This window comes from Canis aureus, chromosome 26, assembly GCF_053574225.1.
Source record: "Canis aureus isolate CA01 chromosome 26, VMU_Caureus_v.1.0, whole genome shotgun sequence".
Classification (NCBI taxonomy): Eukaryota; Metazoa; Chordata; class Mammalia; order Carnivora; family Canidae; genus Canis; species Canis aureus.
Genome location: NC_135636.1, coordinates 38457347 through 38480841, shown reverse-complemented (window position 1 = coordinate 38480841; position 23495 = coordinate 38457347). Strand labels below are relative to the sequence as shown.

The window sequence follows — 23495 nt, the reverse complement described above, 5'->3', positions numbered from 1 at the left end:
TTCCAGAAGCTCTGTGTCTTAGCTGTGAGTACTTTACTGAATACTATAGGGGGATTTCTTAATATATACCCTAAGTTTCAGTGGGTATGGTCTTTTAGAATGTGAAAAGATAGAAAAGAGACATGAGATGTGTCCCTGGTGGGTCAGAGTTGGGGGCCATATGATGAGAAATTGGAATCAGTGGAGGGTGCCAAGAAAATTGGGTGAGAGAGAGAAGAATTTGGTGGGAAGCTGTTCTTAAAGCAGGATCAGCAAGAAAGAGAAGAGAAAAGGAGAGAATCTTTTCCATATTCTCCCTGGTCTGGCTTCCCACATTAGCGAATAGGTATAAAGAGGCTAGAGGCTGCCTTGGGCCTTGAGGTCTCCTGTTACAGAAATGTAGATTTTATAGGAGGACACAAGAATGTGGGGGTATTCTGAGTTCTATCTCCAGGATGTTTGATGAGGGCCCAGAGGCCTAGGGGAGCAGAAAAGGCAGAGATCTATGAAGATGTAATGAGGAGCCTCAGCAGAGGGATATTCTCATAAGGCAGATGAATACCTGGGTAGGGCTTGGTGGGGCTTGGATTCTAGGAGGGGCTGTTAAGCTGATGAAGGACTTCTCTTCCCACCTTGGCTATGTGGCCTCTGTCAGTCTCTTTCCATCTCATGTCAATTACAGGGGATGAAAGGCTCATTGAGGAGTGCTGGGGAGAACCCAATGTCATTGAATGTACCAGGAAGTGTTCTAGAGCCCTTAGATGTTCAAACAAAAATTACACATGCTGCTGGACCTATTGTGGAAACATCTGCTGGAAAAATGAGGTGAGTTGGGAAGTGTGCTTGGGCATGGGTCTTCACTGATTCCCAGATGCTGTTATTCGTAAAGAGAAGATTGAGGCATCCCACATCTTAGGAACAAAAATAATGGAAGACAATGTACCCTAAGCCTGGACATCAGCTCACTGGTGAATAAGCCAAGACACCAGCTTAGGGCACATTGTTGCTTTCATTATATAATCAATGCCTATGTTGTCCTCATTATATTATGCAATCATTTTCTCTTTTCCTATTTTTTTTTTCTTTTTTACAAATTTCTACCCAAGGCCTCCATAGTCAGACCTTTCCATGAACTTTTTTGGCCCAACCAGGCCACAAATCTCTACCTTCCTCTGTTTCATAAACCAGACTCATCTCACCACACCAGAAGTGGACAATTCTTATCATTGCATAAAGTGCTCATGTCCCAGGGTCTGGTGGAGATAGATAATATTAGGCTTGGGAATGAATGCTTGTTCCTCAGAGTTCCCTTAGCTTTTGAGTATATAACATTTGTGTCTTGCAGAAAATCTTTGCATGAAGTCTAAAACCCTAAACTCCCAGCAGGATACCAGTCTGTTCACACTAAGGGCTGGGCAAGAGCAAATCCTAGACAAATAAACTCATTTATCAATAGTAGCTTTCAGCTTTTTCAACTCCATTCCACTATCTTTGATTGCCCTATTACATCCCCCAATATTGTCCCCATCCTACAGGCTACATAGCTTTTATCTCTTGCTTCCTCAGTTGCTTACCTTAGAACTGATAAGCTAATCTCCAGGGTTTCACAGAATAGAAGTTTATTTATTTCTCGTACTTCATTTTAATGTGGGTAACTGGCAAGTAGCCCTTTAATTTTTTTTTTTTTCTTTTTTTTTTTTTTTTTTAGCGAGCAGGTCTCTGGTAAATTTGTTTCTCACAAGGTATGGGTAAACAACACTTTTTTTTTTTTTTGAGAGAGAGAGAGAGAGAAAGCATGCATGAGCAGGTTGAACGGGTAGAGGGAGAGGGAGAGAGAGAATCCCAAGCAGACCTTATACCCAGGTTGGAGATGGACATGGGGCTTGATCTCACTATTCTGAGATCATGACCTGGACCAAAATTAAGAGTTGAACACGTAAAAAAAAAAGAGTTGAACACTTAACCAACTGAGCCACCCAGATGCCCACGGGTAATCAATTCTAAAACGACTTTACATGGATATAAGATTGAACAAATAAGCAAATAAGTGGGGATGATATGAGCCATGTTTCTAACTGTAAGAGAAAAGAAGTTACAAATAAGCAAAATGGAAGGCTAGAATGAGCCCCAGGATTTGAGTCAGAGACATCAATATGAACCCACATTCAGCTCAATATATATATACAGAGAGACTGATACAGAAGTAAAATAGATGACTGTGTAGACATGGATTAGTTGCACATGTATGTATTTCCTGGCTATGCCTGGAAGCAGTGATACCATGGTAGCAATAAATACACCAGGAGCCTAGATCTTGTTTTTTATTATCATTCTCCAATAAATGGGTGAAGGCTTCTTGGTGAAATGGCTGATTCTAGAAATAGGCTTAGAAAATACAAAATGAAACTGGAGTATTTTACAGGGTCAGAAAGTAAGGAAATGCTCTTAAAGTCAAAGAATGCAAAACAGGAACCAACCTTAACAAGCTCCCAGTGACCAAAGCCTAGAACAATTTGAGCATAGAATTGTCTCTGTTGGTCTATTAAAACAAGATGTTATAAAGTTAATGGAAAAATATCACAAACAAACAACAAATGTTGGAGAGGATGAGGAGAAAGGGAACCCTCTTGCACTGTTGGTGGGAATGTGAACTGGTGCAGCCACTCTGGAAAACTGTGTGGAGGTTCCTCAAAGAGTTAAAAATAGATCTGCCCTACGACCCAGCAATTGCACTGCTAGGGATTTACCCCAAAGATACAGATACAATGAAACGCTGGGACACCTGCATCCCGATGTTTCTAGCAGCAATGTCCACAATAGCCAAACTGTGGAAGGAGCCTCAGTGTTTATTGAAAGATGAATGGATAAAGAAGATGTGAGATTATTACTCAGCCATTAGAAACGACAAATACCCACCATTTGCTTCCACGTGGATGGAACTGGGGGGTATTATTCTGAGTGAAATAAGTCAATCGGAGAAGAACAAACATTATATGGTCTCATTCATTTGGGGAATATAAATAATAGTGAAAGGGAATATAAGGGAAGGGAGAAGAAATGTGTGGGAAATATCAGAAAGGGAGACAGAACATAAAGACTCCTAACTCTGGGAAACGAACTAGGGGTGGTGGAAGGGGAGGAGGGCGGGGGGTGGGGGTGAGTGGGTGACGGGCACTGAGGGGGACACTTGACGGGATGAGCACTGGGTGTAATTCTGTATGTTGGTAAATTGAACACCAATAAAAAATTATTTTATTAAAAAAAAAAGAAACGACAAATACCCACCATTTGCTTTGACGTGGATGGAACTGGAGGGTATTATGCTGAGTGAAATAAGTCAATCGGAGAAGGACAAACATTATATGGTCTCATTCATTTGGGGAATATAAAAAATAGTGAAAGGGAATAAAGGGGAAAGGAGAAAAAATGAGTGGGAAATATCAGAAAGGGAGACAGAACATGAGAGACTCCTAACTCTGGGAAACGAACTAGGGGTGGTAGAAAGGGAGGTGGGTGGGGGTTGGGGTGACTGGGTGACGGGCACTGAGGGGGGCACTTGATGGGATGAGCACTGAGTGTTATTCTATATGTTGGCAAATTGCACACCAATAAAAAATAAATTTATTTAAAAAATCTTAAAAAAAGAAGACAAACAGCACAAGTGGACACCCACAGGCCTTGAAAATATTAAAAACAAAGTTAAAAGAAAAAAACCTATAATCCAAGAAAATATTTCATCCATAAAAGAAACCTGAATCTGCATAAAAAGGGACCACCATATCCTCAGCAACAGTGACCCAGAATAGCCTCAGATATCAGATGCATGGTGTCCTCTCACTTAGGCTCTTCTACCATCTTACACCCACTCAGCAGTGAGCCTTCCCAAGCTAAAGCACTGGACAGACACTACACTACACTCACTGATGGCTATACACTCCTAGAGAATGTAATTATAATGGTAGGATTTTAGGCTTAGAGCTTTCCTTGAATCTTGCATGTCATGCCCATACTAATTATATTTGGGCTGATGGGCAATTCATGGTGACAGATATTGCACTTAACACCTAAACCCAACCCTTGCATCCCAGATAACTTCCTGTAGCTCCTTAATTAGGCACCCTGGCTTTGCTATCACATGTACTATCACCAGAAGCAGAGATGGGATGCACTTTGGGGTGAAGGCATCAGTATGGACCCACCTGTGAGCAGTGGGAGGAGCCAAAGGATGGAAATCAGGTAGAAACTAACCAACATCGTGGGTGTATGAGGCAGGAGGATACTTCTAGAATCTCTCATATGTACTAACATAGAGAAGGAGCATGACTGGAGGATGAGAAAAGAATAATCAATGCAGAAGCCATGGCAACTGTGAGGCTGTGTGTTTGTCACACAGAGCAGCCTGATCAATGATTCTCTGCAGGCCAGGACTCGGTGTTTGGACACCAGGTCATGGCAGAATGTACATTTGCTCCTTCCTCTACCTCCGTGAGATTCAGTCCTTGTAGGGGTCTCACTCCCCCACTCGCCCTACCACAGGGGCACACAGCTATTCCATAGGACAGAACATGGAGTGCTGACCAGGGAAACATTCCTCCCAGCCAAAGCATTCTAGCTGTAGCCTCTTTGTCACTGGGTGGGGTGGAGTGTCGAGAGAGCTCTGTAGAACACAGGCTGGGTAGCTGTAGCCTCTTTGTCACTGGGTGGGGTGGAGTGTCGAGAGAGCTCTGTAGAACACAGGCTGGGACACCAGCTGTCCTGATGGAGAAGACCAGCTGTTTCCAGTAGAATTCATAGTCCAAGGTGCTCACGCTGGGGCAAGAAATAGGTCAGCTGGCAGCATGGTGTAGTCACATGATAGGGAACACTAGATATGGATGTGAGAGCTCATTTCCTATATGGGCCCTGGCAGAAACTTTGCCTTTCTTAATAGTCTCTCCCAGGGTGTTTGGGGCATGGCCAAGCACTGGGAAGATGCTTGCAGAGTCAGGCTATGTGAGGAAGCACTAAGAAAGAGTTCCTGCAGAGCATGCTCTTACTGCCCATCTACATCTGATGATGTCTGTGCTGCTGCTTGATCTTGATCTCTCTTTCCTAAGACCTCCTGGTCAAGTGCAGCTCCTAGGAGAGGTGGAGAAGCTCCTCTAATACTAGGAGCCCTGGGATGCTTCTGAGGTGGGCCAGAGGCTCTGGCCTGAAAGAGGCAGGTTTCCTCCTCTGGACAATCCTTCCCTGCTGCCCAGCAGGAAGCACTGGACTGGAGTGTACACCTGCCTCCAGCAAGGCCTGCTTGCCTTCCTGAGTTCTTTGCACTTGACTCCATGTTTCCACTGGGCCTATGTGACCCAGTCTCTGGATTTAGTCCCACGACCACCTCAGAGCCTCTCTGCTGGCACAGAGTGGTCAGGAGTCTGTCCAATGATTAAGGTCCACTGATTCACCATGAGACCATGGGCAACACCTATAGCTACCCTCAATAGGCAATTAATCCTTGGTAGCATCACCATGAGCCCCCTGTTCTCTACTGTGTAGCCTTTTCCTGGATTAATAAAGAGAGAGAGTGAGACTATATGGAGGGGGATTGCGGAAAAGTGTGGACCTTTAAATTGATGGAAGGCACTGGTGTCTCAAGTTCTGGTTCCCATTCCAGGCCCCATCCCAAGAGTGGCCGTTCTGGTGGAGGATGTGGTGGGAGATGTTAGTGAAGGCATTCACTTCCATGGCCATGTTTTTACCATAGTGGAGGAGCAGTGAGCAAACAGGGAGTCCAGGCAAGCATCCCCCTCCAGCCTATCATGGTCTCTCAATCTCTTGGCCTTGAGCATATTACTTAACTTCCCTTGGATTAGTTTTCCTCATTGTTTTAAAGGGACAGTAATCTGAACCTCACAAGGAGAATAAGAAGAATAGTATGGTGTGGATCAATTAAGAAGAGGCCTCATTGTGGGCCTCCTACTCTGTGACCAATGTCTAGCCCCACCTCCCTCATGTTCTACTTGGCCTTTCTGATCCAGGTTAAGGAGTGTTCTTGTTAGTTTGGGAGATATCACACATGAGCAGTTTCTCCCCTGAGAGTACCGGTTCAGTGAGCAGATCAACAGTGAAGTTGAGCCTCAGGGGCCTGGCGGGGGTGGGGGGGGGGGCGCGGGGGCGGGGGGGAGACGGACCAGCAAGCCCAGGTACTGAGATCTCTTGGGGGAAAGAGATCTCAATACCTGGCCTTGCTGGTCCGTCTCCATACTCTGCAGCCAGGACCCTGTCTCCCATGTTAGTCATGGCCTTGAGGAAGTTGCCCCATAGAATCTACACTCTGAGAACTCAGCAGAGTCTGAGACATCCTGCAGACCCTCCCCACTCTCCAGAATTTGCAGGGTCCAGAGAGGAAGATGACTTGCCACTTTGCCCTCTCTCTCCTGTCATTGTCACTGACTCCAGGGCCCTTGCCCTTCCCCAGAAAATATCACTTGCACTATTTCCCTTCCACTGTCACCATCCTGGTACCTCCAATGATAACTTGGACATGACTCTGTACACCCCAAAACTTGCTTTCCCGGGGTCCTTTCATTCTGTACCTACTCCCACCAACATTTCTGGATGTAACGTGTCACCTATGTGCAGAAATCCAAGAACAGTTGTTTGGTTTCCCCTTGTGATTCTCAGGCCATTATATACCCCTCACTTCTGTATGTACCATTTGTATCTGGGTATTTGGAATGGAGAATCAAAAGATATAAGTTCCCCTTCCATCCACATCATATTCCCAGAGCTGGGTAAAGGGGCCAGAGGGCCATGGTTTGAGAGGACCAAGTGCTGTAGTCTGAGCAGAATGTGCTGTTAGGTTCCAATTCCCAGGTTCTCCTCAAAAGGGACATAGTCCCTCCTGGCCTCCTTCCCCTTTTTGTCCACTAGGGCATCACCTACTTGGCTTCCTCTTCAGTTCATGGTACCCTCCCTGGACTTGCAGCAGCAGCATACAGAAGAGCAGGATGAGCAGCAGAGCTTGGTTGACATGATTGGCTAGAATGGAGGGCTCTCAGTCTGGCACAGACTTCTCTGGAGAGTTGGGTTGTTACCCTTGGCTCCTTGCTTTTACTGGGCAAACAAGGAGCCTTGTTTCTTCCCCTTGTCTGCCCTTACCTTGTCTGCCTGTTCTTTGTCAGACTTGGGCTTCTGCAGATCACTCCTCCCCTCACATAACTAACCCCCTCCTTTGCAAATAATTTTTTCCTACATTTTTAATGATATGATAATTTACAGGAAAAAAAGAAAAGTAACATTTTAAAAAAGTATGATAATCTAAATGCAGAGAATTAAGGCGTGTCTCTTTGCATTACCATATTTTGCAAATTTAATATAATTAATCGATTGTTTTCTCTTTCGGAGTCATCCACCCTTTGTTACCCATCTTGTCCCACTCTCATTTAATCCGGTAAATATTTCAAAATGTGGTGTTCCATAATTGTATATATCTTATTTAAAATAAAAACCTATTGTTAAGCATTTGCATTGTACTAATTACTGATTACCTAGATAATATATTATGTTGAACATATACAACCAAAATCTTTTTTTAAAAAGATATATTTATTTATTTGAGAGTGAGCGGCAGAGGGAGGGGCAGAGGGAAAAGGAGAGAGAGAATGTCAAGCAAACCTCAAGCTGAGCAGGGAGACTGACCCAAGGCTCAATCTCATGAACCTAAGATCATGACTTGCACAGAAACTAAGAGTCAGATGTTTAACCGATTGAATGACCCAGGCACCCCACAGCCTGTTTTATTTTTTAGAATATCAGGGAAAAATAAAATATTTAAAATAAATAAAATAAAATAAATATTTTATTTTTTAGACTAATATAAAAAAGGTAGAATAATGGGCTTAAGAGTCAAGTAGGCATTGTAAGTATAAATAAATAAATACATTCTGTATGCTGGTATACCTATATATACACACACACATGTATGTATTAGTTTTGTAATTAAACATGTATAAATCATGTTTAACTCAACAGAGGATGAGTGTCAATTTCCTCAAGCCTTTTAAGGCACCACGGTGTAAGTCTGGAGATAATGGGCAGGAATCAGCCCTCTATTGCCTATAAAAATTTGAGAAGCAGAGGAATGTTCATATGTTTTGTGCTAGGTCAGATGGGGAGTTGAAACTGACCCCAATATTTGTCAGCATCATACACTGGGACAGTCCTATGACCTTTGTAAACTTAGTCCATTCATAAATTCTTTTTTTGTTTGTTTGTTTGTTAAGACAGTTTATTATTTAACCTCAAATATTTGTTTTTTTAAATTATTTTTATTGGAGTTCAATTTGCCAACATATAGCATAACACCCAGTACTCATCCCACCAAGTGCCCCCCTTAATGCCCATCACCCAGTCACCCCAACCCCCTGCCCACCTCCCCTTCCACTACCCCTTGTTCTATTCCCAGAGTTAGGTGTCACTCATGCTTTGTCACTCTCACTGATATTTTCACTCCTTTCCCTTTATTCCATTTCACTAATTTTTATATTCCCCAAATGAATGAGACCATATAATGTTTGTCCTTTTCTGATTGACTTATTTTTTTTAATAATAAATTTATTTTTTGTTGGTGTTCAATTTGCCAACATACAGAATAACACCCAGTGCTCATCCCGTCAAGTGCCCCCCTCAGTGCCCCTCACCCATTCACCACCCCCACCCCCCCGCCCTCCTCCCCTTCCACCACCCCTAGTTCGTTTCCCAGATTTAGGAGTCTTTATGTTCTGTCTCCCTTTCTAATATTTCCCACACGTTTCTTCTCCCTTCCCTTATATTCCCTTTCACTATTATTTATATTCCCCAAATGAATGAGAACATACAATGTTTGTCCTTCTCCAATTGACTTACTTCACTCAGCATAATACCCTCCAGTTCCATCCACGTCAAAGCAAATGGTGGGTATTTGTCGTTTCTTTTTTTTTTTTTTAACCATTTTATTTTATTTTTTATTTATTTTTTTCAATTAACCATTTTAATGTGTTCATTTCTGTGGTATTTAGTACATTCACCATTGTGCAACCATCCCCCTTGGTCCCCTAAACCTGTTCATCACTCCCAAATGGAATGTGAACCCACTAGACAGTCACCCCATGTTTTCCTATCCTGCAGCCCCAGGCCCTCTGCTTTGTCTGTATGGACTTACCTATTCTTTTTTTTTTAATTTATTTTTTATTGGTGTTCAATGTACTAACATACAGAATAACCCCCAGTGCCCGTAACCCATTCACTCACCCCCCACCCTCCTCCCCTTCTATCATCCCTAGTTCCTTTCCCAGAGTTAGCAGTCTTTACGTTCTGTCTCCCTTTCTGATATTTCCCACACATTTCTTCTCCCTTCCCTTATATTCCCTTTCACTATATTTATATTCCCCAAATGAATGAGAACATATAATGTTTGTCCTTCTCCGACTGACTTACTTCACTCAGCATAATACCCTCCAGTTCCATCCACGTCGAAGCAAATGGTGGGTATTTGTCGTTTCTAATGGCTGAGTAATATTCCATTGTATACATAAACCACATCCTCCTTATCCACTCATCTTTCGATGGAAACCGAGGCTCCTTCCACAGTTTGGCTATTGTGGACATTGCTGCTAGAAACATCGGGGTGCAGGTGTCCCGGTGTTTCATTGTATCTGAATCTTTGGGGTAAATCCCCAGAAGTGCAATTGCTGGGTGGTAGGGCAGATCTATTTTTAACTCTTTGAGGAACCTCCACACAGTTTTCCAGAGTGGCTGCACCAGTTCACATTCCCACCAACAGTGCAAGAGGGTTCCCCTTTCTCCGCATCCTCTCCAACATTTGTGGTTTCCTGTCTTGTTAATTTTCCCTACTCTCACTGGTGTGAGGTGGTGTCTCGGTGTGGTTTTGATTTGTATTTCCCTGATGGCAAGTGATGTAGAGCATTTTCTCCTATGCATGTAGGCCATGTCTATGTCTTCCTCTGTGAGATTTCTCTTCATGTCTTTTGCCCATTTCATGATTGGATTGTTTGTTTCTTTGGTGTTGAGTTTAATAAGTTCTTTATAGATCTTGGAAACTAGCCCTTTATCTGATATGTCATTTGCAAATATCTTCTCCCATTCTGTAGGTTGTCTTTGAGTTTTGTTGACTGTATATTTTGCTGTGCAAAAGCTTCTTATCTTGATGAAGTCCCAATAGTTCATTTTTGCTTTTATTTCTCTTGCCTTCGTGGATGTATTGCAAGAAGTTACTGTGGCAAAGTGCAAAAGGAGTGTTGCCTGTGTTCTCCTCTAGAATTTTGATGGAATCTTGTCTCACATTTAGATCTTTCATCCATTTTGAGTTTATCTTTGTGTATGGTGAAAGAGAGTGGTCTCGTTTCATTCTTCTGCATGTGGATGTCCAATTTTCCCAGCACCATTTATTGAAGAGACTGTCTTTCTTCCAATGGATAGTCTTTCCTCCTTTGTCGAATATTAGTTGACCATAAAGTTGAGGGTCCACTTCTGGGTTCTCTATTCTGTTCCATTGATCTATGTGTCTGTTTTTGTGCCAGTACCACACTGTCTTGATGACCACAGCTTTGTGGTACAACCTGAAATCTGGCATTGTGATGCCCCCAGCTATGGCAAGGGGTCTTGGCTATTCGGGGTCTTTTCTGATTCCACACAAATCTTAAAATAATTTGTTCCAACTCTCTGAAGAAAGTCCACGGTATTTTGATAGGGGTTGCATTAAACGTGTAAATTGCCCTGGGTAACATTGACATTTTCACAATATTAATTCTGCCAATCCATGAGCGTGGAACATTTTCCCATCTCTTTGTGTCTTCCTCAATTCCTTTCAGAAGTGTTCTGTAGTTTTTAGGGTATAGATCCTTTACCTCTTTGGTGAGGTTTATTCCTAGGTATCTTATGCTTTTGGGTGCAATTGTAAATGGGATTGACTCCTTAATTTCTCTTTCTTCAGTCTCATTGTTAGTGTATAGAAGTGCCACTGACTTCTGGGCATTGATTTTGTATCCTGCCACTTTGCCAAATTGCTGTATGAGTTCTAGCAATCTTGGGATGGAGGCTTTTGGGTTTTCTTTTTTTTTTATTTATTTTTTATTGGTGTTCAATTTACTACCATACAGAATAACCCCCAGTGCCCGTCACCCATTCACTCCCACCCCCCGCCCTCCTCCCCTTCTATCATCCCTAGTTCCTTTCCCAGAGTTAGCAGTCTTTACGTTCTGTCTCCCTTTCTGATATTTCCCACACATTTCTTCTCCCTTCCCTTATATTCCCTTTCACTATATTTATATTCCCCAAATGAATGAGAACATATAATGTTTGTCCTTCTCCGACTGACTTACTTCACTCAGCATAATACCCTCCAGTTCCATCCACGTTGAAGCAAATTGTGGGTATTTGTCATTTTTAATAGCTGAGTAATATTCCATTGTATACATAAACCACATCTTCTTTATCCATTCATCTTTCGATGGAGACCGAGGCTCCTTCCACAGTTTGGCTATTGTGGACATTGCTGCTAGAAACATCGGGGTGCAGGTGTCCCGGCGTTTCACTGCATCTGTATCTTTGGGGTAAATCCCCAACAGTGCAATTGCTGGGTCGTAGGGCAGATCTATTTTTAACTCTTTGAGGAACCTCCACACAGTTTTCCAGAGTGGCTGCACCAGTTCACATTCCCACCAACAGTGTAAGAGGGTTCCCTTTTCTCCGCATCCCCTCCAACATTTGTTGTTTCCTGCCTTGTTAATTTGCCCCATTCTCACCGGTGTGAGGTGGTATCTCATTGTGGTTTTGATTTGTATTTCCCTGATGGCAAGTGATGCAGAGCATTTTCTCATATGCATGTTGGCCATGTCTATGTCTTCCTCCGTGAGATTTCTCTTCATGTCTTTTGCCCATTTCATGATTGGATTGTTTGTTTCTTTGGTGTTGAGTTTAATAAGTTCTTTATAGATCTTGGAAACTAGCCCTTTATCTGATATGTCATTTGCAAATATCCTCTCCCATTCTGTAGGTTGTCTTTGAGTTTTGTTGACTGTATCCTTTGCTGTGCAAAAGCTTCTTATCTTGATGAAGTCCCAATAGTTCATTTTTGCTTTTGTTTCTTTTGCCTTCGTGGATGTATCTTGCAAGAAGTTACTGTGGCCGAGTTCAAAAAGGGTGTTGCCTGTGTTCTTCTCTAGGATTTTGATGGAATCTTGTCTCACATTTAGATCTTTCATCCATTTTGAGTTTATCTTTGTGTATGGTGAAAGAGAGTGGTCTCGTTTCATTCTTCTGCATGTGGATGTCCAATTTTCCCAGCACCATTTATTGAAGAGACTGTCTTTCTTCCAATGGATAGTCTTTCCTCCTTTATCGAATATTAGTTGACCATAAAGTTGAGGGTCCACTTCTGGGTTCTCTATTCTGTTCCACTGATCTATGTGTCTGTTTTTGTGCCAGTACCACACTGTCTTGATGACCACAGCTTTGTGGTACAACCTGAAATCTGGCATTGTGATGCCCCCCGATATGGTTTTCTTTTTAAACTTCCACTGGCTATTCAGGGTCTTTTCTGATTCCACACAAATCTTAAAATAATTTGTTCCAACTCTCTGAAGAAAGTCCATGGTATTTTGATAGGGATTGCATTAAACGTGTAAATTGCCCTGGGTAACATTGACATTTTCACAATATTAATTCTGCCAATCCATGAGCATGGAATATTTTTCCATCTCTTTGTGTCTTCCTCAATTTCTTTCAGAAGTGTTCTATAGTTTTGAGGGTATAGATCCTTTACATCTTTGGTTAGGTTTATTCCTAGGTATCTTATGCTTTTGGGTGCAATTGTAAATGGGATTGACTCCTTAATTTCTCTTTCTTCAGTCTCATTGTTAGTATAAGAAATGTCACTGACTTCTGGACATTGATTTTGTATCCTGCCACACTGCCAAATTGCTGTATGAGCTCTAGCAATCTTGGGGTGGAGTCTTTTGGGTTTTCTATGTAGAGTATCATGTCATCGGCGAAAAGGGAGAGTTTGACTTCTTCTTTGCCAATTTGAATGCCTTTTATTTCTTTTGGTTGTCTGATTGCTGAGGCTGGGACTTCTAGTACTATGTTGAATAGCAGTAGTGAGAGTGGACATCCCTTTCGTGTTCCTCATCTTAGGGGAAAGGCTCCCAGTGTTTCCCCATTGAGAATGATATTTGTTGTGGGCTTTTTGTAGATGGCTTTTAAAATGCTGAGGAATGTTCCCTCTATCCCTACACTCTGAAGAGTTTTGATCAGGAATGGATGCTGTATTTTGTCAAATGCTTTCTCTGAATCTATTAAGAGGATCATATGGTTCTTGTTTTTTCTCTTGCTGATATGATCAATCACATTGATTGCTTTACGAGTGTTGAATCAGCCTTGCATCCCGGGGATAAATCCCACTTGGTCATGGTGAATAATATTCTTAATGTATTGTTGGATCCTATTGGCTAGTATCTTTTGTGTGTGTGTGTGTGTGTGTGTGTGTGTGTGTGTGTAGGGGGCGCTGGGTTCTCTGGCTCTGGAGCTGAACATCCTGCCCCCCAGTCTGCAGTGAGCCTTCACAGAAGAGCCATCAAGCCCTCATGTCTCTGCAGTTGGTGTCAAAACCCTGTGTTCACCCTGCCTGTGTCCGAGCTTTTTTTTTTTTTAAATCTCAGATGAGTATTGGCTAGTATCTTGTTGAGAATTTTTGCATCTATGTTCATCAGGGATATTGGTCTATAATTCTCCTTTTTGGTGGGGTCTTTGGTTTGGAATTAAGGTGATGTTGGCCTCATAGAACGAGTTTGGAAGTTCTCCATCTCTTTCTATCTTTCCAAATAGCTTTAGTAGAATAGGTATGGTTTCTCCTTTAAACGTTTGATAGAATTCCTCTGGGAAGCCATCTGGCCCTGGACTTTTGTGTCTTGGGAAGTTTTTGATGACTGCTTCAATTTCCTCCCTGGTTATCGGCCTGTTCAGGTTTTCTATTTCTTCCTGTTCCAGTTTTGGTAGTTTGTGGTTTTCCAGAAATGCGTCCATTTCTTCTAGGTTGCCTAATTTATTGGTGTATAGCTGTTCATAATATGTTTTTAAAATCATTTGTATTTCCTTGGTGTCAGTAGTGATATCTCCTTTCTCATTCATGATTTTATTAATTTGAGTCTTTTCTCTCTTCTTTTTAATAAGGCTGGCTAATGGTTTATCTATCTTGTTAATTCTTTCAAAGAACCCACTCCTGGCTTTGTTGATTTGTTCCACAGTTCTTCTGGTCTCTATTTCATTGAGTTCTGCTCGAATCTTTATTAACTCTCTTCTTCTGTTGGGTGTAGGATCTATTTGCTGTTTTTTCTCCAGCTCCTTTAGGTGCAAGGTTAGCTTTTGTATTTGAGTTCTTTCCAGTTTTTGGTGGGATGCTTGTATTGGGATGTATTTCCCCCTCAGGACTGCTTTTGCTGTATCCCAAAGATTTTGAACGGTTGTATCTTCATTCTCATTAGTTTCCATGAATCTTTTTAATTCTCTAATTTCCTGGTTGACCTCTTCATATTTTAACAGCATGGTCCTTAACCTCCACGTGTTTGAAATCCTTCCAAACTTCTTCTTGTGATTTGGTTCTAATTTCAAAGCATTATGGTCTGAAAATACGCAGGGGACGATCCCAATCTTTTGGTATCGGTTAAGACCTGATTTGTGAGCCAGTATGTGGTCTATTCTGGAGAAATTTCTATGTGCACTTGAGATGAATGTGTATTTAGTTGCGTTTGGATGTAAAGTTCTGTAAATATCTGTGAAATCCATCTGGTCCAGTGTATCATTTAAAGGTTGTTTCTTTGAAGATGTTCTGCTTAGAAGACCTATCGATTGTAGAAAGCGCTAGATTGAAGTCACCAAGTATAAGTGTATTATTATCTAAATATGTCTTAACTTTGGTTATTAATTGATTGATATACTTGGCAGCTGCCACCTTCTGGGCATATATATTGATGATTGTTTAGTCTTCTTGTTGGATATATCCTTTAAGTATGATATAGTGTCCCTCTTCATCTCTCACTACAGTCTTTGGGATAAACTTTAGTTTATCTGATATAAGGATGGCTACTCCTGCTTTCTTTTGAGGACCATTTGAATGGTACATGGTTCTCCAACCTTTTATTTTCAGGCTGTAGGTGTCCTTCTGTCTAAAATGAGTCTCTTGTAGACAGCAAATAGATGGGTCCTGCTTTTTTATCCAGTCTGAAACCCTGTGCCTTTTGATGGGGTCATTAAGCCCATTCACGTTCAGAGTTACTATTGAGAGATATGAATTTAGTGTCATCATGATACCTATTCAGTCCCCGTTTTTATGGAGTGTTTCCTTGGGCATCCTCTTTCTTTTATAGAGTCCCCCTTAATATTTCTTGCAGAGTTGGTTTGGTGGTCACATATTCTTTCAGTTTCTCCCTATCTTGGAAGCTTTTTGTCTCTCCTATTCTGAATGAGAGCCTTGCTGGATAAAGTATTCTTGGCTGCATGTTCTTCTCATTTAAAACCCTGAGTATATCTTGCCAGCCCTTTCTGGCCTGCCAGGTCTCTGTGGAGAGGTCTGCTGTTATCCTAATACTTCTCCCTATTAAGGTTAGAGATTTCTTGTCTCTTGCTTCTTTAAGGATCTTCCCTTTATCTTTGGAATTTGCAAGTTTCACTATTAAATGTGGAAGTGTTGAACGTTGTTATTGATTTTAGGGGGGTATCTCTCTATCTCCTGGATCTGAATGCCTGTTTCCCTTCCCAAGTTAGGGAAGTTCTCAGCTATGATTTGTTCAAATACACTTTCTGACCTCTGTCTCTTTCGGCGCCCTCGGGAACCCCAATTAAACGTAGATTTTTCCTTCTGAGGCTGTCATTTATTTCCCTTAACCTATCCTCATGAGCCTTTAATTGTTTCTCTTTTATCATCAGTTTCTTTCCTTTCCATTAACTTGTCTTCTATGTCACTCGTTTTTCTACCTTGTTAACCCTCGTCGTTAGGACCTCCAGTTTGGATTGCATTTCATTTAATTGATTTTTAATTTCAGCCTGATTAGATCTAAATTCTGCAGTCATGAAATCTCTTGAATCCTTTATGCTTTTTCTAGAGCCACCAGTAGCTTTATAATTGTGCTTCTGAATTTGCTTTCTGACATTGAATTGTAATCCAAATGTTGTAACTCTGTGGGAGAGAGTACTGTTTCTGATTCTTTCTTTTGTGGTGAGTTTTTCCTTCTAGTCATTTTGCTCAGTGCAGAGTGGCCAAAACCAAGTTTTACTTGATAGAAACGCAAACTCTTCTCACTCTAGCATTCCAGCTGTTCTCTCTGTAAATCTAAGACCGAATTCGTAGGTTTTCAGGATGATTTGAAAGTTATCTAGGTAAGTTGGTGGGGACAGATGACTTGGGGACCTTACTCTTCTGCCATCTTTCCCCGCCTCACTCCCATTCATTAATTCTTGACACTTCCATGGTGAGGATGAAATAAGATGACATCTTATATACACCCTCATAGTACCTGGCACACAGTAGGTGCTCAATCAGTACCTTTGTCATGTCTCCAATCTTGCTTCCCAACAACACATAGCAAGTCCTAGGGACCAGAAGGACTCTCTTACCTCATCGTTTACACTGGGTACTAAGATCCAACCCTGGAATTGGACTCTTAGAAGAGAAACTGTTTGGTCCAGGAGTCGGTGAGATTTGCATGCTTATCCAAGCAGATCTGCCAACTCCACATGGATTGGTAGCAGAGCCAGGAGTAGATAGAGGAACTCAAAACAGCCATTTCAAATGAACTACCTCTACTCTCTGAAAGAACAGCAAATGTGGGGAATTTGTTCTGGTATTTTGGAGGGAGGAGGTGAATTCTGAGAAGGTTCCTTTCCACATTCTGTGAGGTGGAGGGTCAATCACTCTACCCTTCCTTCAACTTAAATTATTTCTTTTTTTTTTCAAATTTTATTTTTTTAATTTTTTATTTATTTATGATAGTCACAGAGAGAGAGAGAGAGAGAGGCAGAGACACAGGCAGAGAGAGAAGCAGGCTCCATTCACCGGGAGCCCAACGTGGGACTCGATCCCGGGTCTCCAGGATGGCGCCCTGGGCTAAAGGCAGGCGCTAAACCTCTGTGCCACCCAGGGATCCCCAACTTAAATTATTTCTTCCCATTGACAAGCTCCACCAACCTACTCCCTTGGAGAGAACCCCTCAGCCTTTCCTTCTCCCCTGCCTCCTCTTCTTTCCTTGTTCACCCTAGTGACTGTGGGGAGAGCTCCGCAGGTGTCTCCTCTTTCAACATTTTCTAGGTGGGATAGACACACAATCTTACCCTTTAACCTGAGGTCAACTGTAAAGACCTCCCTGTCCAAAAAGAATTCCTAAGGGATGCTTAAATTTCCAACATCGGCCATTTTTTCTTTGGAGATTGGATCCTTTACAAATGCAAATACTGTATGATCTCACATATATGTAGCCAGAAAACCAAGACAGCCCAAACTCATACCTACAAAGAACAATCTAGTGGTTATCAGAGGTGGCAGGTAGAGTGTGAACAAAATGGGTGACGGGGTCAAAAGCTACCAATAATAATTATGTATATATACACTAATGTAGATGTATACATAAATCCATATACATACACATGTATATGTATATACATGCTTGTCTGTTTATACATATATGCATATATGTATGTGTATATATGTATTGTTTGTTGTGTGTATATATTATGTGTTCATATGTACATATATACATATATGTGTGCATATACATGTGTATTGTGTGTATAAAATATTTACATAGTGAGAGATCAGGAGCCTGCTGTTTTCCTAAAATCTACACAGCTTTTTTGCAGACCCATCTGCATAGTCCAGAACCAAGCATGGCAAGAGTCCCCAGAAGAACCTCCTTGGTGCTCTCAGTGACTCTGCTCCTCAAACAGACCACTAGGGTCCCGCCAATATCTGGACCAGATGCAGGGCAGAGCTGTGATTGCCCCACACAGAACATTATTACCTGGCCATAGAAAAAGAGGTCTTGGGATTCCATAACACAATCATTTTAGGTGTGGCAGCCTTTGTAGTCCCCACCCATCAAAGTTCCCTTCTGTTTGCTCCCACGCCTTTGTACCCAGGTACCCAAATTCTGCCTTTTGTCTCTATACAATCTACCCTCCGCAGCCAAGTCCCCAGGATCCTGGCGTACATTTCCTACTGTTCAATGCATCTGATGAATCCTAGGAAAAATCGCTTATACATGGATGTCTCCAGGCTGTGTATGAAATATTCTTGGACATAGAGTTTGAAAGAAGGAAGTCTGTTCCTTGGGAGCCCTGGCCCTTGGCACCTGGACTTCATTTTTTAAGGTTTTATTTATTTATTTATTTATGAGAGAGAGAGAGAGAGAGAGAGAGAGAAATGAGAGACAGACTTAGGCCAAGGGAGAAGCAAGGTTCCCTGCAAGGAGCCCTACATGGGACTCGATTCCGGATCCCAAGATCACACCCTGGGCCAAAGGTAGACTTTCCATTGCTGTGCCACCCAGGCATCCTCCATTTTCCATTCCTAAAGTCCCTCCTTTTCAGTCTCTTTTGTCCATGTAAAACCCCCAAGGCATTTGATGGGAGATGGTGGTATGCTTTATTGTATTCTATTCTTTTTATTCTTATTTAAAAAAAGTTTTTATTTATTTATTCATGAGAGACACACACAGAGAGAGAGAGAGAGAGAGAGGCAGAGACATAGGCAGAGGGAGAAGCAGGCTCCATGCAGGGATCCCAATGTGGAATTGGATCCAGGGACTCCAGGATCATGCCCTGAGCTGAGGACAGATGCTGAACCGCTGAGCCGCCCAGGCTTCCCGGTGTTATGCTTTAATTAGCAAAAGAGAATCAATACAGAGAAAGGTGGGATCTTATTACCATAAAGCAAGTTCAAGACAAATAGATACACAAACTGCACTTCAGTCTATCGGTAAACTCAGATGCATCAGATAGACTCAAGACTTGGGTCTGTTTGGGTGGCCAGAACTGCAAGTAAGGTATACAGTTTTCCTCCTAGCTAAGCAGGGTGTACTCATATTAAAGAAAATCCAATCCTTTGGAATGGGAGAATATCCAAGGAAAAAGTCTGTGACATGGCTAGCATGTAGCTCCTGGTCAGAACTTACAAATCTGCCACAACACAAATCACCATTAAGTTCTAGGCTTTTGAACTTTGTTTTTCTGGTCCATTGTCTCTGTTTCCAGGCCACAACCTCCTCTCCCCCTCCCCAAGTAAGAAGAGGCCACATAAAAGAGCTATCAGCCAGTTCCTCACACACTCAACTCAAACACCTTCAGAGGTACGTAGGGATAAGAGTCTGGAGGCACAAGCATTTATTGGTGGCTTGCTTGGATGAGTTCTCTGCATAGGTGGCATCAGCACTATTCCTGTGGGATGGAGATTACTGTCTCTAGTGTTCGAATAAGAAACTTGAGACAGAGGGGACATACCTGTCTGAGGTCCCACAGGTAAAAGGGGCATACATGAAACAAGATACCAGTATTCCTAACTCTAAACCCAGTACTTTCTCCTCTTTAACATTATCTGGAAAGCCCAGGATCCTGAATTCTGAGGGGATCAGTCATTCTGTGTCTTTGTGATGTCTAGGGGTTTTGTTATTGTCCTATACTCTATCTCAAGATAACCAAAGAACTCACCCAGAATTCTGAATGTGAGTAGGACCCACCCTGGACATGATTATATATCTCTTCTGGCTCAGTTAGCATACCAGGTGTGCAAAGAAGAGGATTGAGCACCCTCAGGATCCTGAGCACCCTTTAAGGGCAAGTACAGAACTCAGAGAACTGGACTAAGAGTAAGGCCTTTTCAATGAACAGATCTCAAAGTTCTGGAAAACTTAGATCTAGAATGAGAGTTATATATATATATTTTTTCATTTGTTCTTATTTAAGTTTGATTTGCCAACTTATATGACACCCAGTGCTCATCCCATCAATTGCCCTCCTCAGTGTTTGGGTTTACTGTGTTTCTGTCAGTGTGCACTAGTTTTCCTCCTTCTTTGAGCAAAGGCAGTGTCCAGGAATACAGCCCACCCCAGGGCATACTCACCTTCACTCAGCTGCCTCCTACCTCATATCTCTGCCTGAAAGTGGATGACAGATAGTCTGCATTGCTCATTTGCCTTGCTATGCACTGCTGACTCCAGAGGATCACAACTATACTCTGAGCCAGGCTGAGGAACTGGATATCCCACCACCCTGAACTGACTTTTTTTTGGCTAACTATGTGAGTGATTTATAGGATTTCTGCAACCTACCATGCTCAAAGATAGTTGGCCTTTGGCCTGGAGCTTCTCCAATTAGGTAGTATCCATTGGCAAGTATTATATTGATGAAGTTTTCCTTCATCAAGCCATGCTGAGGCTAGGTGGCAGGGACATGGGTTCTGAATGGAAAAGGTTGGAGAACAGATGTAAACATCTGAGAGTGGGAGTTCTCCAGACTTCTCCATTCAAAACCTGTGTCCCAACCATGAAGGAGAACTGCCAAGTGAAGGTATTGAGACTTCATTTACCATTGGGCAGTATTTTTCAAGGTATACAAACCAATATTCACAAGACTTTCTTTTTCTGACCCTAACTCCTTAATTCCTGTTCTACTTCAGGTAGCATTGGGACAAGACCTGTCTTCTGCCAGAACTTAACCCAAACATACAGAGTAACAATCATGAAGCCCCAGGTTCTCCTACTCAGCATGCTCTTCTATGAGGTTGTGATGCTTCTGCCTGTACTTGTCAAGGACAAGACATTTTGTAGGTGGTATGACATGGGAGGAAGGGTCTCCGCACAGGCCTGGGATAACGGGTGTAACTGATTGTGGGACCACCTTTTTTGGACCACAACCCTCCTTAAAGCAGGGATTACCAAAAGATTTAGGATGTATGTTTCCAGTTTGGTGCTCCTCTAAATCCCCCTCTGAGATCTGAAAGTGATAATGAGCATGTGGAAAGGGAACCTAGCTTTGTCTATAAGTACATCCCGTAAGCTATCAGAAATGATAATTTCCAGTATTAGACTACCTTAGACAGGGGAAACACCAACACAGAGCTGCCCTGAGTCCATATTTTCAGGTTTCTTGCCTTTGATGAATACCAAAGGGCAATATTATTTACTTGGAAGGGAAGAGTCTTTTAGAATATGAAAAAACAAGAAAGGAAAAGACAAGAAAGAGATTCTTAGGAGTCAAAGTTTGGGGTCAGATGATAAAGAGGGGATAATGAAGGGAGGGTTGTGAGCTAGTGAAAGATATGGAACATAGAGAGAGATTGAGTGCTTAGGTGGTATGAGCACGGAGGCAAAAAGACAAGGGTAAAGATAGTACCTATGACCAAGGTGCTATTACGTTTGGCTGTCCCCAGGGCTCCCTGCATTTTAACCACTTGACTTTTCTTTTCCAGAGAACCCTTTAAAAGCATGCTAAACCCCTAGGTTCTAGCAGGCCCACCACGAGTGTGGACTAGAGGATGACAGTTTAACCTAAGAAGAGTGCTACCTGGCTCCCTACTGGGTTATTCACTTGCCCTGGCTGAGGATCCTTCCATTCTCCCCTTGATCTCTCTGTCCTGAGAAGGTCCAAGTGTCTGCCAAATAAACTGCTAACCAACCTGAGGGCCCTGCTTTGTCTTATGCTGCATTCCTGTGGTTACCTTCTGTTTTATGATGACCAACTGTTGTTCCCATCTGATCACCATGGGTATAGGCACCCAACTCTGCCTTCCCAGTTAGACCAACATATTAATCAATAACCTTATAGCTGTAACAAAAATGCAGAGACTTATAAATATCTCAGTAAAAACAGTAAAAGTTTATTCTCTTTCACAATACATTTACTGAGCATTTTCGGTGAATGACCTCCATTCCATGCATGATTTAGGGACCCTGCATCCTTCTCCCTATAACTCCATCATTTTCTGGGGGGTCCTCTGCAATCAGACAGTAGATTGGAGAAAATGGCAGCATTGAGGCTCCTACGGAAGCTTTTTGAGGACCAGGTCCATAAGTGCAGCTCTGTTTCTATCCACATTCTATTTGTCTGTCTCATATTACCGTAGAGACATATGTGGAAACGAAGGGGCTGGCCCGTTATGGGAGGTCACGAGGAAAGGCAGAGTTATTGTTGCCTCATGTCAACCTCATTCATAAGATTCTACTATTATAGAAAATATTTCAGTTAGTAATCTGGGGAAGAAACTGATAATGCACAATATGTGTAAATGATGTGAGCATGAAATGAGCTTAAGTTTGATGCAGTGACTATATATCATTTTCCCTGAGTGCATAGATAAACATTTTTGCATTCATAGTTCTTTAGAAAATATTTTTTAAAAGTCTGGGTAGGTGTAAGTGGGTAGAGTCAAACTGTTATATTTAACCTCTCCATTGCATCCACACTTGGATTTTTTTCTCCATCAGTGTGGTGGAACTCTGTTACAAGCCTGGACAGCCACAAAGCTCTGTCACCTGTGGGTTATTGTCTAAATGTGTGTTCTCCAGTGGCTCCTGGTCTGTGGTGGAGGAGAGATAGAGCCAGTTCTCAGGCCACTTCAGGGTCCTGTGCCAAGCCTGAGATCTCCATGCCTATGACCCAATCCATAGCTGAGACTCCTCCTTGGTCCCTTGGCATATGGTGCTGGATTCACAGCTTCCACAAAGGTACCTTTGTCTGTGAGTAGATTCCAAATGTTGCATGTGTGTGTGTGGGCTCAAGCACAGGAGTCTTATTCAGTCATCTTGCTGATGTCACTCCCAAAAATACCTTAATGAAATTGAATGAAATAGAATTAGTGTATCTATAAAAACTAAATTCAGTATTCTTTCAAAATGTAATGTGCTGCTATCATTTAGGAACTAATTCTTGTGGAACCCAGAAAATGTTGGGGAAATGCAGGCTTAGAAAAAGTTGTCCACTTCAAATTTTATAATCAATTTTTAAAAGTCTCTGGTGATTTTTAAATTTTAGTTAACTTATATTTATTGACATTCTTTTTAGAAAAAGACTATATTTATTTGAGAAAGAGAAGGCCTGATAAGGGGCCGGGGAGCAGAGAGAGAGGGAGAGGCAGACTCATTGCTGAGCAGAGAGCCCAACAAATGGATCCATAACAGGACTCTGATATCAGGACCTTAGATAAGATCCTGAGCCAAAGGCAGATGCTTAACCAACTGAGCCACTCAGGTACCCCATTTACTGATATTCTTAAATGGCTTTCCAAATATACCAGAACACTTCTATAATAAATATGTATGATTTGGGGGTTCAACTCTAAAGCTGTCTTTCATGAAAGACAAATAACATCATTATGTATCTAGGTAGTGGATAACTGATTATATCTGATTAGTTTTCTTTGTGCTTTTCTGTGTTTTTCAAATCTCTAAGTTAAATAATGATAAAATTATGAAGAATTCATTTCTGTAATGAGAGGAGTAGAA

The 23495-nt window shown here is 42.0% G+C and overlaps 1 protein-coding gene across 14 annotated transcripts in view; it reads left to right on the top strand.

Annotated features, from left to right (window-relative positions):
* Window positions 1–23495, top strand: part of WFDC11 (WAP four-disulfide core domain 11) — a 57236-nt gene that overhangs the window by 31738 nt on the left and 2003 nt on the right. For 10 of the 14 annotated variants that reach the window (XM_077873364.1, XM_077873357.1, XM_077873360.1 and 7 more), the window contains one exon: window positions 662–804. In XM_077873364.1, the coding sequence (XP_077729490.1) occupies window positions 662–804 (143 nt within the window). Of the gene's footprint in view, window positions 1–661; window positions 805–19251; window positions 19347–20671; window positions 22719–23495 lie in introns of those variants that run through there. The other 4 variants (XR_013365392.1, XM_077873366.1, XM_077873365.1 and 1 more) reach the window with 3 other exon arrangements.